General features: G+C 50.6%; 3 protein-coding genes across 3 annotated transcripts; 2 read left to right on the top strand and 1 right to left on the bottom strand.

Annotated features, from left to right (window-relative positions):
* Window positions 1-3,234: 3,234 nt before the first annotated feature.
* Window positions 3,235-4,670, top strand: EMH_0076010 (SAG family member; the record flags this gene model as incomplete). Its single annotated transcript, XM_038022010.1, has 4 exons — window positions 3,235-3,259; window positions 3,633-3,793; window positions 3,934-4,412; window positions 4,556-4,670. The coding sequence occupies 4 exons, from the start codon at window positions 3,235-3,237 to the stop codon at window positions 4,668-4,670; spliced, it is 780 nt and encodes a 259-aa protein (XP_037879194.1).
* Window positions 4,671-7,407: 2,737 nt separating this feature from the next.
* On the top strand, window positions 7,408-8,401 carry EMH_0075900 (ubiquitin / ribosomal protein CEP52 fusion protein, putative; the record flags this gene model as incomplete). Its single annotated transcript, XM_038022009.1, has 2 exons — window positions 7,408-7,614; window positions 8,219-8,401. The coding sequence occupies 2 exons, from the start codon at window positions 7,408-7,410 to the stop codon at window positions 8,399-8,401; spliced, it is 390 nt and encodes a 129-aa protein (XP_037879193.1).
* Window positions 8,402-9,756: 1,355 nt separating this feature from the next.
* Window positions 9,757-13,372, bottom strand: EMH_0075790 (TPR domain-containing protein, putative; the record flags this gene model as incomplete). Its single annotated transcript, XM_038022008.1, has 5 exons — window positions 9,757-9,903; window positions 10,097-10,246; window positions 10,336-10,409; window positions 10,805-11,509; window positions 12,709-13,372. The coding sequence occupies 5 exons, from the start codon at window positions 13,370-13,372 to the stop codon at window positions 9,757-9,759; spliced, it is 1,740 nt and encodes a 579-aa protein (XP_037879192.1).
* Between the last annotated feature and the right edge of the window lie 151 nt (window positions 13,373-13,523).

The raw sequence follows: 13,523 nt of genomic DNA, 5'->3' as shown, positions 1-13,523 counted from the left end.
AGCGCAAGGCAGCGGAAGGGCAAGGCCCTTCCGCTGCCTTGCGCTCGCCCCCCGCCCCCCGCCAGCCCAGCACCGTTGGAGGAGCTGCGGCTCTCCCAGTCTTTCGTGCCTTCCTTTATGTTCTGCTTTTACATTAATCCGCCTTCACCAGTGTAGGCGACACGAAAGTGGCGCCGTGACTGCCGCTCCCACTTCGGCCGCAGCAGGACCGGTAGCGCCCGCCCCAACAACAGCAGTTCGGGGAGTCCCCCAACAAGCTGTCGGTTGCGCCTTCTTGGCATATTACCTTCCACTACTTAGCGCCAGTATTTCCCCGCGGGAGTAGCACACCCAGGAAAAGGAGAAGCGGGAGGCAGAGCAGGAGCAACCTCGACAGCATCACCGGCAACTGCAGACGATGGCCTAGAGATGGTATCTCACCTCCAATTTGCAGATATGCACACGCGGGCGCCTGCTTTTCATTGGCGGGGGGGGTTGATGTTCCAGAGTCTGCCTACAGATAGCCCAGGAGCCTTCACTTGGCCTTCGTAGGTTGCGTATAAGCAAATGCAAACGTTGTATAAGGTATTCAGAGGCGAAGCATGCAACAAAAGAAGCACCGTTGAAGCTTCCTTAGGTGCACACGTGAGGCTGGCCCGTATCACCAGCCTCAGCGTTGTGCTCTGCAAACCCACTTCAGGCTGCCTCTTCCCCGCAACAGCCAGGCCTGACCACAACGCCCAGTAAGCCTGGGGTCAGGAAAAGGATGTCAGCTATGGCTCTTTATCTTTACTGCAGCTGGCATTTCTCCTTGATTAGGGCAAGAGAGCAGCCATGTGATCGTTTGCTATAGCGTCCTGTTGCTAATCTGTTACACATCTGTCGGAAAATCACCATGTTGAGTGTTCTATTCATAATATTTCCTTTAAATAAAGAATATAACTTGGCGATACAGCCTAGTGCTCACGCACTACTTCTCCTGGAAGTGTGGTAGCTAACGCTCATAACGTATTCAAGCAGAATTGCCCACAGTACTGAATGAGGAGTAATAAGAAGTGTAGTTTACAGGCTAACCTTAATATTTTGGAGTTAGTTGTTAAGCGGAAGTGCGAGCATCTAGGGGGACAGCCAGCTATCGTCCCCCTCGCGGGGACCGGCCCCAACCAGCTATTACGCCGGTTGTATAAGCAACACACGTGACAGAACTATTTTTCGTGTGAGGATTTTGGAGACGCAGAGTAGCACTGCTTCGTTCGGCTGCTCCCGTATTTCCACCATTGTGCAAAACCTCCCTTGGCAGTGCTGATGTAATTTTTTGGGGTTCAGAAGGATATCTCCAGGTTAGCTAGAGAGAAAGCACTATGAGATTATAGAATTCCACTGAAATACTTTCCAACGATCTGACCCAAATTACTCAGGCATACTGACACGATATATCGCAGATTTCGTATATAACCCAGCAAAGGAGTTGTATGAATGATTTGAACCAACTGATGAGAAAGAATCCGATCAAAAAGTTATTGGAGAAAATAATTGTTCAAAAATATGAGAAACAAAGTCCTGGGATCCTGCTAGTCGCCATACCGCTGGGCATACGGAGGAAATTCTGAGGTCGGTCTCCTGTCCCCGAGGTGTGAGCGTCTCTGGTTGCGGTATGCATTCACTGTGTGGGTATCTCCAGCTCAAGGTACCGTGTGATGGCCTGCTACAAGATGATCGCGCTACTCTGTTACACTTCTGTCGGAAAATCTTAAAACGAATATTATGTCGATGATCTACATTTCAAGACTAAAGAATATAACGGAACGAATACATTGTAGTGCTCAAGCACTACAGCTGTTCCCGTTCGAGAACATCTGAGGCCAGAGACACTTACTTCTGTCAACCGCGCCTTCGTCTAGCCACACCCGCTGAATGGCATCAAACATAGTAGTTTGTAAACAAAAGTAATTATGTTGGCCTAATCACGGTTTCCATGATCCGATAGTCAGCTACCGAACCCCACTGGTGCAGGCGCACTAGAGTAGAGAAGTTCTATTATATCATCTTGTATTTTCGTTTCTCTTCGTATATGATAATTCGCATTTCTCAATTAGGAGCACGCTTAAGTCAAGTATAAGCTTGTCGTTAGAATTATTCACACAGCTAACAGAGTCGTATGGACCCTGGAGGCCTGCCTGCCTGAAGCCGCAGCCGACTGATTGCGGCGGCCCAAGGCGGTGCCGTGAGCCGACCCCAGGGGTCCCAAAGGGGGGTTACCGAAGTTGGCTCCAATCCAAAGACCAGAAAGTTATTCTCGTACTTTCGTAGACTTCACTTACGTGAGTGAACTTGTTTTCGTGCATGTTTTCATCATTTCGGTACATTCCGGAGCTCTACTTTCTATCTAGGCCATTCTCCGCCTCAGACGTGCTCATGTCATACACGGGCGTTAATTGGTGTGCACGTGATCTAAATGCCTACTCCTTCGCTCAAGCATTATTGGTTTAAAAAGTTTTGGTGTATTGTTTTAAAAATATATAGTTTATCTTTTCAGGAGGAAGTATATCTTACTATTTCCATGCGCTGTTGAACCCCAGGGCCTACGCCCACGGCGCCACAGAAGCGCAGCAAGGACAAGCGGCAGCCTACCATTGTAACGCGCCCACTCATGCCTTCTTAAACGTGTCTCAAGTTGGTACAATTATCAAAAACTTTTTTGATTTCAGTCTCTGGATGGTAGCGTTAACCGCTGCAGTGACTGCCGGCCCGAGTGGAAGGAGCAGAGCCACTGCACAAGTGGCAGTGTAGTGCATGGGCACTACATTGCTCAACAGTCACAGTGACGTATAGGGTGCGTCGCTTTAGAAAATAGAGGTCTTAGGATTCCGCTAAACGAGGCATAATTAGAATTTAGTAATTTTAATAGGGATATGATAGTAATAGGGGATAGATGTCTAATGCCAAGCCGATGTCAAGCTACCGTCGCACCCGGTTCGGGTTGGCCGACCTGCTCGCACTGGCGAGGGAAACAGATACTGTAGAGAGANGGATTTTCCTTGAAACCAACATCTACTTCACGTTATTCTGGTAATTTCTGTGTAGATCTACTGACATAGATTTCAAGTGGGTATCGTAGGCACAGTATACGGCCACTGTGCATTACAGGCAGCCCTTGGCAGGGTGTTGAAACTAAGCTCAAACCCAGTTCAAAATGCTCAATCTGTTGCAGATTTTACAGACTAAACACACTAAAGGAACTCTATATCGACACCAATGCATTTACTGGGACAATCAGGCGGTGAGCTAGCTGGCTGCGGTCCCCTGCACAACACGGCTGACCACCTGCGCGAGCGCTAGTCGATGCGGTCACCAGCCAGGGCAACGACCCTCCTGGGCCGTTCATATTCACGTTTGTTTGTTTTTTGTGTACTTTTTCTAATAGTTGATGATGGCACCCCTAGCTTTGGTATCATTTACTGGTCTGTCTCTGCTCGTCGGGCAGGTGACAGCTCAGGCGGCAGCTCAGCCAGAAGCAAGTAAGTGACCTTCCAGTCTGTTGAGTTTGCATCCCTCACGCACCGGTTTGAAGTGATTATTTCGTCAAAGGCTTATATTCCGGAGATCCTTCTTTAACCGGTGGTCTCATTTTGCTGTGTGTGATGTCTGCGTAGCCTCTCTGCAATGCCTGACCCAAATGAACGAGGCCAGGGCTGCCGCCGGTCTACCGGACCTTAAGGAGAGTGAGGACTTGCTGCCTATTACGGGGGAACCGGGCCGGCAAGGTCAAGGCGAGAGCGATTTTTGGTCGAAGCTTTGCGCAAAAGTCGTTGCGGTACGACATACTGCCTTCCGCTTCACCAGTCGTATCGGTATAGTACGGTACTCGGCAAAGGGCTGCCTGCGGGCACAATCTACGCATGCTTGTCTGCATATATGCTACATTCGCCTTTGTGCTTTCATTACTGTGTTCAGACTCCTGCTGTACTGGCATCTTCTGAAGGTACTCTTCCAAAGGGCACATACGCGTATTTCGCAACAGTAGAAAGTGAAGGTGATTGCGCCGCTGCAGTGGAATATTGGAAAGGAGGCTTCAGTCTGTTTGAAGAAAAGCTGCCAGAGAAGTACAGCCAGTCCGAGCCCAAGGTATATGCTAATGCTAAAGCAGTCTCTTTTGTTGCTCTTTTCAATCCGAAGCCCGACCCAACCGTCAGCTGCGCTTTCGTCAAGTGCCCTGCTACAACTACTACAACAACAAAAACTCCAGAGGAGGAGGAGCCTACAGAACCTTCGGGTGGTAGTAGCGGTGGTAACGGTGATCACGGTAGTAACGGTGGTAACGGTGGTGGAGGTGGAGGGAGGCGGCTCGCGCAACCAGAGGCGACAAGCACTTTTAATGCCATTGTTTGCATTACCTCCCCAGAGGCATTGCTAGACGACCAAGCTCCATTCAGGTGAGCGCCCAGCAAACAAACTGTGCAAAGCATTTATTTCAATATTCCGGAGCTGTCCAGCAAGGCCATCCCTTGCAGGTTTATTTAGCTGTTTATTGCCCACATTTGTGCTCTGCCATTTGCGTTCACCTGTTGCGGTTCAGTCAGGAAGTATGGGATAAGATTGCAGCAGCATTGTCGAGTGGGATTTCTTCTGCCCTACCCGCTGTCCTCCTTGCACTTTCCGCAGTTTCCCTCTCCGCATCTCTATCCATTTGATTTGTTTGCCGTATGCGGCCTGAAAGTGGTGCCACATGAATACAGCTCAGTATCAATAAACGGTGCTTTGGTTACCTTGGGCTTCCCTCGTTTCAAAGGGTTCTTTGACGACAGCCTCCTAGCAAACTGTTTCTTTTTTTACTCCACTAGTCTAGTGACTATGGATCTCCCACTGGCTGATTCTCACTCGAGCGTCGCTGATGGCTACCTAGGAGCACGGGGCGAAACTTTAGGACCGAGATGAGGAATCCTTAGTGCTAAGGAATATTTTGCACATTCCTTAGCACAAAGGATTCCCCATATATTTCCTAAAGTCTCGCCCCATGGGCCCATGTTGACTTGCTCCCCTGCACCACCTTTGCAGACACGTAGTGGAGCAAAGCAACGAGACCGTTTTTAGCAGGCGATTTTTTCTAAACAGATCGCCGATCGAGAAAGAGCGAAAATGTACCACGCTAATTTGAGCTGAAACACAGGTGAAAGGGATTGTGGGGAGTTTCATTAGTAGTATGTTTAACAAGCTAAATCAGCTCCAGCTAAGCGCTGCGAGAATATGCACAAACGTCGTATTATGGCGCCGCCTCCAGGTTGACAACCGCCCACATGCACTTCGCTTCAATCCAGGTAATTGTTGTGAGCACTCCTACGTTATCGCAACAATCTCTCAGCCCAAATGTTGAGGGTCTGGGTGCATTCCTGCTCGCAGACATGACCTGAAACAGCTACCTCCGTGACCCACAACGCACCTTGCTACAACCAGTGCTGCAAGGCGATCCAATGTGCTAGCACAGCCAAGCTCCGCCTTTGCTTCATGCGTCGCACAAACTCTCTAGACGATTGTTGATCACTCACTTGACTGGTAGCAGTCAGCCTGCACCCAAGTAGATACTTACACCAGTTTCACACATGACGCGCTACACCAGCTGACCCCGCGAAGGGATCTACAATTAAATATTAAATCCATAGATTATCGAATTTCCCTGTCGGCTTCCGTCAACAGAAGGTATTCGACACGTAGAAGGAAACAACTGCTGTCGGCTTCCGTCAAAAGAAGGTATTCGAGATGTAGAAGGAAACAACTGCCTGCCTTCCTCCATATTGTGACGATAATTATGAGTAATATTCGAGGGTCGTCGTGCGTTGCAGTAGAGTTAGGTATCATATAAGGGTTTATAAAAGCAGTTGATCTCCTGTTCAATTCCCATGTTCCCTGGGTAGAGAGAGGCCCAAGTGCTTCCGGAGGGGGGAGCGGAGACGTAGCACCTGTTGCAGTACGTGCATTGCAACATCTCGAAGTCCTCCTCCACCTCACATGCAAGCACAGTAAAGCACTCTTTGTTATATGCCCCAAAACTATAGGCAATGATTAAACACTTCCTTGGCGTCAGTAAACAGCGCACACCCAAGTTGCTGTATATGCGTCAACTTTTGACAAACCGTGGTGTCGCACGAGCCCCAGTTCCGTAGACCGCAGGACCCATGACATCTAGAGACTTGAGGGGAAATCGACCGATTTTTGGAAACTCGTATCCAATGTATTTTTTGGTGTATTCGACCTCACGACGGTTCTCGCGGACAATCGGGGACTCCTTACAGATAGTTTAATAAGACTCCTCGGTCTTATCCAGAGAGCGTCCCTAGCTGCAACGCACCCAAAAGGAGTACAGTTGACCTCCTTCCTCTGTCTCCAGGCGCCCTGGGCGTAGCATCCCAGGGCCTGGGACTGCCGGAGACGCGGCGGCCTGACACGTGTTGCAGCGCACCTCGCAGCAACTACTGATGCGAGAAAGTCTCGCACGCAAGCGCAACCAAACCTTCTCTGCTGTAAACTATGAAGGCAATTGCTGAGTACATATATTTGCTTGCAGAATATGCTACAGACAAACTACACCGCTGCCTTGGGAGCTTTGGGTCGGCGATATCCTGCCAGATCACAGGAATCCTTAACAATTCTCAAAAGAGTCGAACACATCAGTTCATGCTTTTGGCTTCACCCACACGTTGCTAGCCGCGAGGGCGCGAGCACTGCTAGCATTAATGTGCATTGTAGCCTGAGTTAGCGCAGAGTTAGCTCAGGAGCCTTTCGACGGTTTTGGCATGCTGCGTGTAAGCGCCCGCAACCGTCCTACAAGTTCGTTCAGAGGCAAAGCATGCAGCAAAGGAAGCTTCCCTGAGGCTTCCTTTCGTGCACGCGTGGGGCTGGCTTGCACTGCCAGCCGCAGCGGGATGCGCTGCAACCCCATTTCTGGCTGCCTCCTCCCCGCGACACCCTGGCCCTGAGCAACGCCCAGTATGCCTAGGTACCGGGGAAGCAGGTCAGCTGTTTTTGGGAAACTCTTGCTTTAAGTCTTTGCCTTCATTAAGGCTCGTCTCAGGTCAGATAAAGGCCAGAGAACAAGCGTTACACATAGTACATTACATGCCTATACCACGCTATTACGCGCATATCCACGAACTTATTGTGTGCCGTTTTTAGGCGTTACAACTTTCGGTATAAAGGCTTGCGCAAATGCGATGAGATTGTACTATCTCAGGATGCTTTATGCATTAAGTGTTTGCATACACTGCGCATGCACGCCAGGGACTGGCGTAGGAGGCTGCCCCGCCAGCCCCCTCCCCAACGTGGGCCAATGCGCATGTGTAACATTCAGGGAAGGGGTCGTGTGAATGGCGAAAAAGTAGGATTTCGGTTTGTATCTTCGAGGATTTCTCCGAATTTTGTGAGGATTTTACGAAGATGCAGATTTTTGTGAAGACGCTGACGGGAAAAACGATTACCCTTGATGTGGAGCCTTCTGACACGATCGAAAATGTGAAGGCCAAAATCCAGGACAAAGAGGGTATTCCGCCTGACCAGCAGCGCCTTATCTTTGCTGGGAAACAGCTTGATGACGGCAGAACTCTCTCCGATTACAACATTCAGAAGGAAAGCACTCTTCACTTGGTAAGGCAATCCCCACGGCGTGCCGCACCCGCGGACGCCTAACGGGTTGTTGAGAAGTGGGGCTCCCTTGTCTGCCATCTCTTCCTACTTTGTCCATATCGTACTTTAAATACATTTCTTCACCCCTAGCGGCAGCGGAGTTGCAGGACTCTCCACAATAGCTGCGCGGGACAGCGCTAAGCTGGTATTCTTTGTGAGGCAACTTTTAGCGTACAGATGCATGCGCATACCACACCAACCTTGATAATTAATATGGAAGATAGGTTGCATGACAGAGAGTCAGCCGTCGTTGTTGATATTCTCTTTGAAGAGCTGTACGTAATCAGATGAGCGCTCCGGCGGTTAGGTGACCGTGGCTTTCGTGAAGCTATGGGGAATATATGGTTCGTGCATTGAAACAGTTTGAACTTTAGGGTACCTGGCATGACGGTCTTTCTGCTTCGTTGACAGGGAAATACCACAGGGTCTTTCTGCTTCCTTGACGGGCAAATGTCACCGTTCTTTTCATTATTGACTGTTGCCGTCGATGCTGTCCATGCGATGAGCCCTGCGGTGGGATCGTTGCTGTTGCCAGCTTGTCTGCTTACTGTTGTTCGTTCTTCAGGTACTTCGTCTGCGTGGCGGCATCATCGAGCCCTCCTTGGCGCTATTGGCATCCAAGTATAACTGCGAGAAAAAAATCTGCCGGAAGTGCTATGCTCGCCTTCCTCCGCGGGCGACCAACTGCCGCAAGAAGAAGTGCGGCCACACCAGCCAGCTGAGACCCAAGAAGAAGCCCAAGAGCTGAGACAGTCAGACTGTCGGCCAGGCATCGAAACGAACGTAGAGTACCCCTTCAAGTGCAGCAGTTTCCCTTAAAGGCCTGCTAGAGCAACTATCAGAGTTCGACCCCGTTTGTAGTCAGTTAACGCTGCGGAGGGGTGACAGCGGGTGGCCTGCCTGGCAAGCATCCCACCTGCCAACGGATTTTTATCCGGGACTCCAACGGGTAGATGGGCTACGAAACAGTGTAGCTCGTTCTGTCTGTAGTTGATGGCTCGCTACTCAGCTGCCTTGAGTAGAACTACCGGCGAACTGCCACGTGCAACCCACACAGCCACACCGTAGTCTAGTCTAAATGAGTAGATGCACAAAGTACATCGAGTTTATTCTTCACGGTCAGAGGCTCAGGCGAGTGCAGACCACCGTTAACCGCCGCTGCAGTAGCCTGGAACGGTTGAGGTTTGCGTAGCTTGTCGTTCAGCTCTTGCAAGTGCGCTATGCAACCTCTCGGTAGTTTACAAGGGGCTTGCTGAGACCATGCCCAAGGGGCCGGGTTTAGGCGGGCCCAAGGACACCGGAGTCGCCAGGAATCGATTGGCTGTTTCCGTTTGGTGCTGCAGTTGTCACCGTAATGGCGACTACTTCCTGCAACCCTGGCGAAAGTCGGCAAAAGCTAGTTCCCATGCTGTATGTCCAACGGTGCTTGATTAGCCCGTGGCCTACGCTCCAGGGATGCGAAGCCATATCTCCAGCAGCACACTGCGCCGCCGTCGTCGTTCGCATGTTAATGTGATATAAACGAAAACAAGAAGCTCCTCGTACGACAGAGGGTACGCACTGTGGGTATGAATCGAGTCAACCGAAGAAAGTCCTATTGTGCCCTCGGGCGAAATATGTTGTTCCTCCCTGCGAGTGGAAAGCCGTAACGACGGCGTCGTCGAAACCACCCTCAAGTGTTGACCGCCATGCTGTAACAAACAACAACGGTGACGAAACCCAGCGTGGCTATCCGTCGTATGCCCAAGGGTACCTGAACGACGCAAGGTTGGAAGCGTCAACAGAAACTCGAGTAATAATTCGTGGCGGTCTACGCAAGCTCAATACAAAACCGGCGAACAAAGTGCCGCAGCACAAAGTCTAGTTTGCCCGTTTAGGTGCCATACTTGCCTTTGTAGAAACCAAGCAGTTGCTTCCTTTACCGCGTAGTTGGGCACCAGCCGTTTTGGATCACATGGCTCTCTGCAGACGACCAGAACAGGAAATGCCACAAAACCCACTTGTTACCTCGCCTTTAATGAATTTTTTAGATAACTTGAGAGCTTCCCTCTCATGAGCAGTTAAAAAACTGCCTTGACAGATAAGTTATCTACAGAAGTCATTTTACACTCTTAGAAGGCGTTCGGAAAGATGACAAATAGCTCGCCTGGTCAAAGGATCCGTAGGTCCGTTGCGGTTCAAGTGATCCAGAAGAAGCTTGTGTTCGTAGGTGATGCCACTGGGTGTCACGACTGGCTCATCCATCAGCCCCTGCAGGGCACACAACAGAACACACGGAGCATTCCCTGCTGTAGAGCGCTCGTTACACGGAACACCGGGGGAACATGCAAAGAATGAACGATTTCACAATGAAATGTAGTCCACTCATAAGCTGTAACAATCAGAATACATCACTTATGAATAAAACCAACATTTTCTTCCTAGAGGAAAGTGCGGGCAGTACCATAGATATTTTGCACGTTAGGAAGTCGGGTGTTTCAAAAGGTGCATCAGCCTCAGCGGCCTCGGCTACGAGATGTTCTAGCTGCGCCAACCGACCGTCAACTTCTTCTCTGGGGAGACGTCTCTGCTGTGCCGCCACCTCGATGCATTCCTGCAGAAATACGCAATAGGACAATCCCGGAACAATGCACATAGTCGTGGGCTGGTATATACACACATCCAACCAAAACGCCACCGTACCTTCAGAAACTCCTCAAGATCCTTCCTGTCCACTGATCTTTGCCTCCTCCAGCGTGCATTTCTAAGTTTCTTAGCTGAAACGCAACAACCGACAATTGAGGAAAACTTTTCACACTCCAAACACAACCTCCCGCGCTTCCACTGCCTGTTCAGTTTCTTATAGGCTGTTTCGTCCATTCGCCTTCATTTTCACAGAAGGTCTACTTGCCGTTTAGAAGAGAGTGGCGAATCTCATTGGCTGCTCGCCCAGCCTGCGAAGAAGATGCTGTCTGTGCCTTCTCCAGCAGATTGACTCCCGCGTCATAGTCCCCTGCGGCAGCAAACAACAGCACGAAGTTGTGATGTGTCTACATTGCAAGCCTGCTATATCCGAAGAGGAGACGTATGCGCCCCATGCTGGTAAACTACTGCGCTGTCCGTTCAGTTGCTTGGAGCACAAAAGAAACAAAATGTTCAACGAAAGCATTACCCAGCTGCACAAGCGCATCGCCCTTGATGTAGAGACCCTTTACGTTAGCTTCCTCAAGGGCAAGAGCTGCCTCGGCATCTTCTAGCGCCTCTGGATATCGCTTTTCGCGTTTATGGCAGAGCGCTCTGTTTGTAAAGTAAGATGCGACGGTGGCATCCACCTCGATGGCTTTTGAATAGTACTCTGCTGCCAAGCCGTACATGCCTCGCCTAAAACTTTCATTGCCTAGGTCTTTTAATCGGTCTGCTGCTTCCCGGTCCCGCACCTGGGAGCGCTTTGCTGGGTCCTGAGAATCGCGAGGGGCACTGACACCCTTTGGCGAGCTGCTGCTGCTGCCGGTCCTCCCCCCCGCTGGCACATTGCTGCTGCTGCCAGTCTTGTTGGCTTGGCCCGGCTGATCTACATTCCTGTGTCGGGCTTGCGTCTCACTGCTCGGCTCACACCGGGAACCTTGCATTGCACTCGTATCCCCCGAAGAGGCAGACGTTGCGGCGGTTCTCTCGCTGGAGCGAGAAGACCTGAAAGCATTTCCTCCGCTTCGGCCAGGGACCCCTCCAGAGTTGCTGCTACGACTGTTTGGCCGGTTCGAGCCGAAGTTGCTAGTACTACTGCTAGCACTGCTCGTCCTGGTACTCCTGGTGCCCCCCCCTGCCGCCTCAAGGACGGAATTCAATGCCGCTTGGAAAAACGACTCCATGAGGGTCCCTGCACCGAAACCGCCTAGCACGTCACCAACGTCTCAACCGAAAGTACCACCAAATATCTTCTGGCGTCAACAGCCCATGTGAAGGTTGCTTTTCACGTGAACCCGATCAATGTACTCCGAATGCTGAGAACGGTATATCTACAGCAACAAGGAAGGGACCCATGAGAAAAGCATGCTTTTCACGTAGACTGGAGCTGACATATCTACCGTAGGAAAAATGGAGAGAATATGCCTTGGAAGCGGGCGTTCCTGGAGCGAGCAACGCTTAAAACTGTCCACGGACTGAGTGGCATCTGCGTTGTCCCCATCCTGCTAAAGCAGATTCTTCAGCGGGTCATCTCGAGATATGCGGCAGATCAAATGAAAATGCTAAGTATAGTTCGCGCTCGCAACTAACTGGAGTGCAGTAATCCACCGTCACTTATCATCGCCGAGCATGCCGGAGCCCCAGCCAGAGTTTCGCCGGATTTTGTCCAGGACGAACTGAACCACGACAGCACTAATAATATTCATTAGCTGGATGTTCTTGGCAAAAGTATGTGGGCAGCTCTTGAAATGGCCAGTTAAAATCGACCCTTTATTTTGCCCAGGTTTTCCGCGGCCTGCATGCGTTGCAATCGTGCTCCGATCGTACGAAATGGCGGCTGCGCGGTGCGTGCATACGGGAATGAGAATTACGAGGAATACTACATTTTGGACTTGACTGAAAAATGCTATACTAACAGCTGCATCTCGGAGAAACGACTGATCCACCGTCAATTGGCATTGGAAGTTCCTACAACGCCACTTGTTCCTTTTGCGGCGTTACACTTGTCTGCATCTCAATTAACGGACATCTACTTCTACCTGAGAACGATACTAGATCTGGAACCTGTTTCGTAGCTTGTTCGGTGGTCGGCTTCGCCTCGGAGCAAGGTGGGAGCTGGTCGCGGATGTCAAAGTTTATTGCGGCTGGAGGTAAACAGATTCCCATACAAAAGTTTATTGCAGTTTATTGCGGAGGGCCTCCCTCGCCTCTAGATGCTTTTGGCCGCGCGGGCGACCCTTAAGGCAGTGGAACAGCGGCCACAACTGTCTGCGAAAAGTGTGTAACAGCACCATATCAGTAGCAGAATGACGGCACCAAATATAGTCCACCAAATGACAAGGGACCCAGAAGAAAGAGTAAAATGCAGCTTCGCAACGCCACGCGTCTTACGGACGGTGCAGGGGGGGCTTTGGAGGACTTCGCTGTTTCCCCACTTCACTGTTGTCATGCCAGCCCCAAAAGCTGTTTCATAGTCCGAATCGCACGTGCACGTTACGGTTCCGCTACCCTTCCCGGGCGAAAAAGTGCAAGTACCCTCACCACATGGATTGGCCGCCGGATTTGTGCACGGGTTGTTATGCGTTTCGCAGTTACTCCCGGTAAAGAAGTCACCGCAGTCACACTTGTAAAACGGCTCTGTATTTGTGTCTTGGCAGGTTCCCAAAGAACAGAGGGCGCTGCTGCAGTCAATCCCTGTGCTGGGTTTTATCCCGCATCCGTCAGTGCACATCGATATGGTGTCTTCACACAAGGCGCCCGAATACGGCTTGTCGCAAACACATATCTGTAGCCCTCCATTCTCATAGCAGGTGCCGTTGACGCACAAGTTGACAGTGCAAAGTGCTGCAGCTGCAAATAATGCTCCCAAACCGGATGCTAGTGTTCCATCTTTCCGCCATATTGCCTCTGTGTGCCCCATCCCCTTGTGAGCGTCCTGCTGTTGGGGCGACGGAATGAGACAGACGAAGAGGGAAATGACCAAGAGGGAGGTTCGCGGGGTGTTCCGGAAGCCATGAAACTTTAGACCTACGCGAAACATTACAGAGGAGCACATCAACAAGGCGAAAATGCAAGGCGCTGCTGTTACTTCCGTTCAGTTGGCTGGAAAAATATAGGTATCTGTGAAGGCGAGAAAGGGCCTGCCTTACTGGGATAGCGTGTACGAAATATCGTCTCCATCATGTAGCGACAGCACCGCTTTCACT

Source organism: Eimeria mitis, genomic scaffold, assembly GCF_000499745.2.
Source record: "Eimeria mitis Houghton genomic scaffold, Emh_scaff99, whole genome shotgun sequence".
NCBI classification, from domain to species: Eukaryota; Apicomplexa; class Conoidasida; order Eucoccidiorida; family Eimeriidae; genus Eimeria; species Eimeria mitis.
This window is presented reverse-complemented; position numbering and strand designations above follow the sequence as displayed.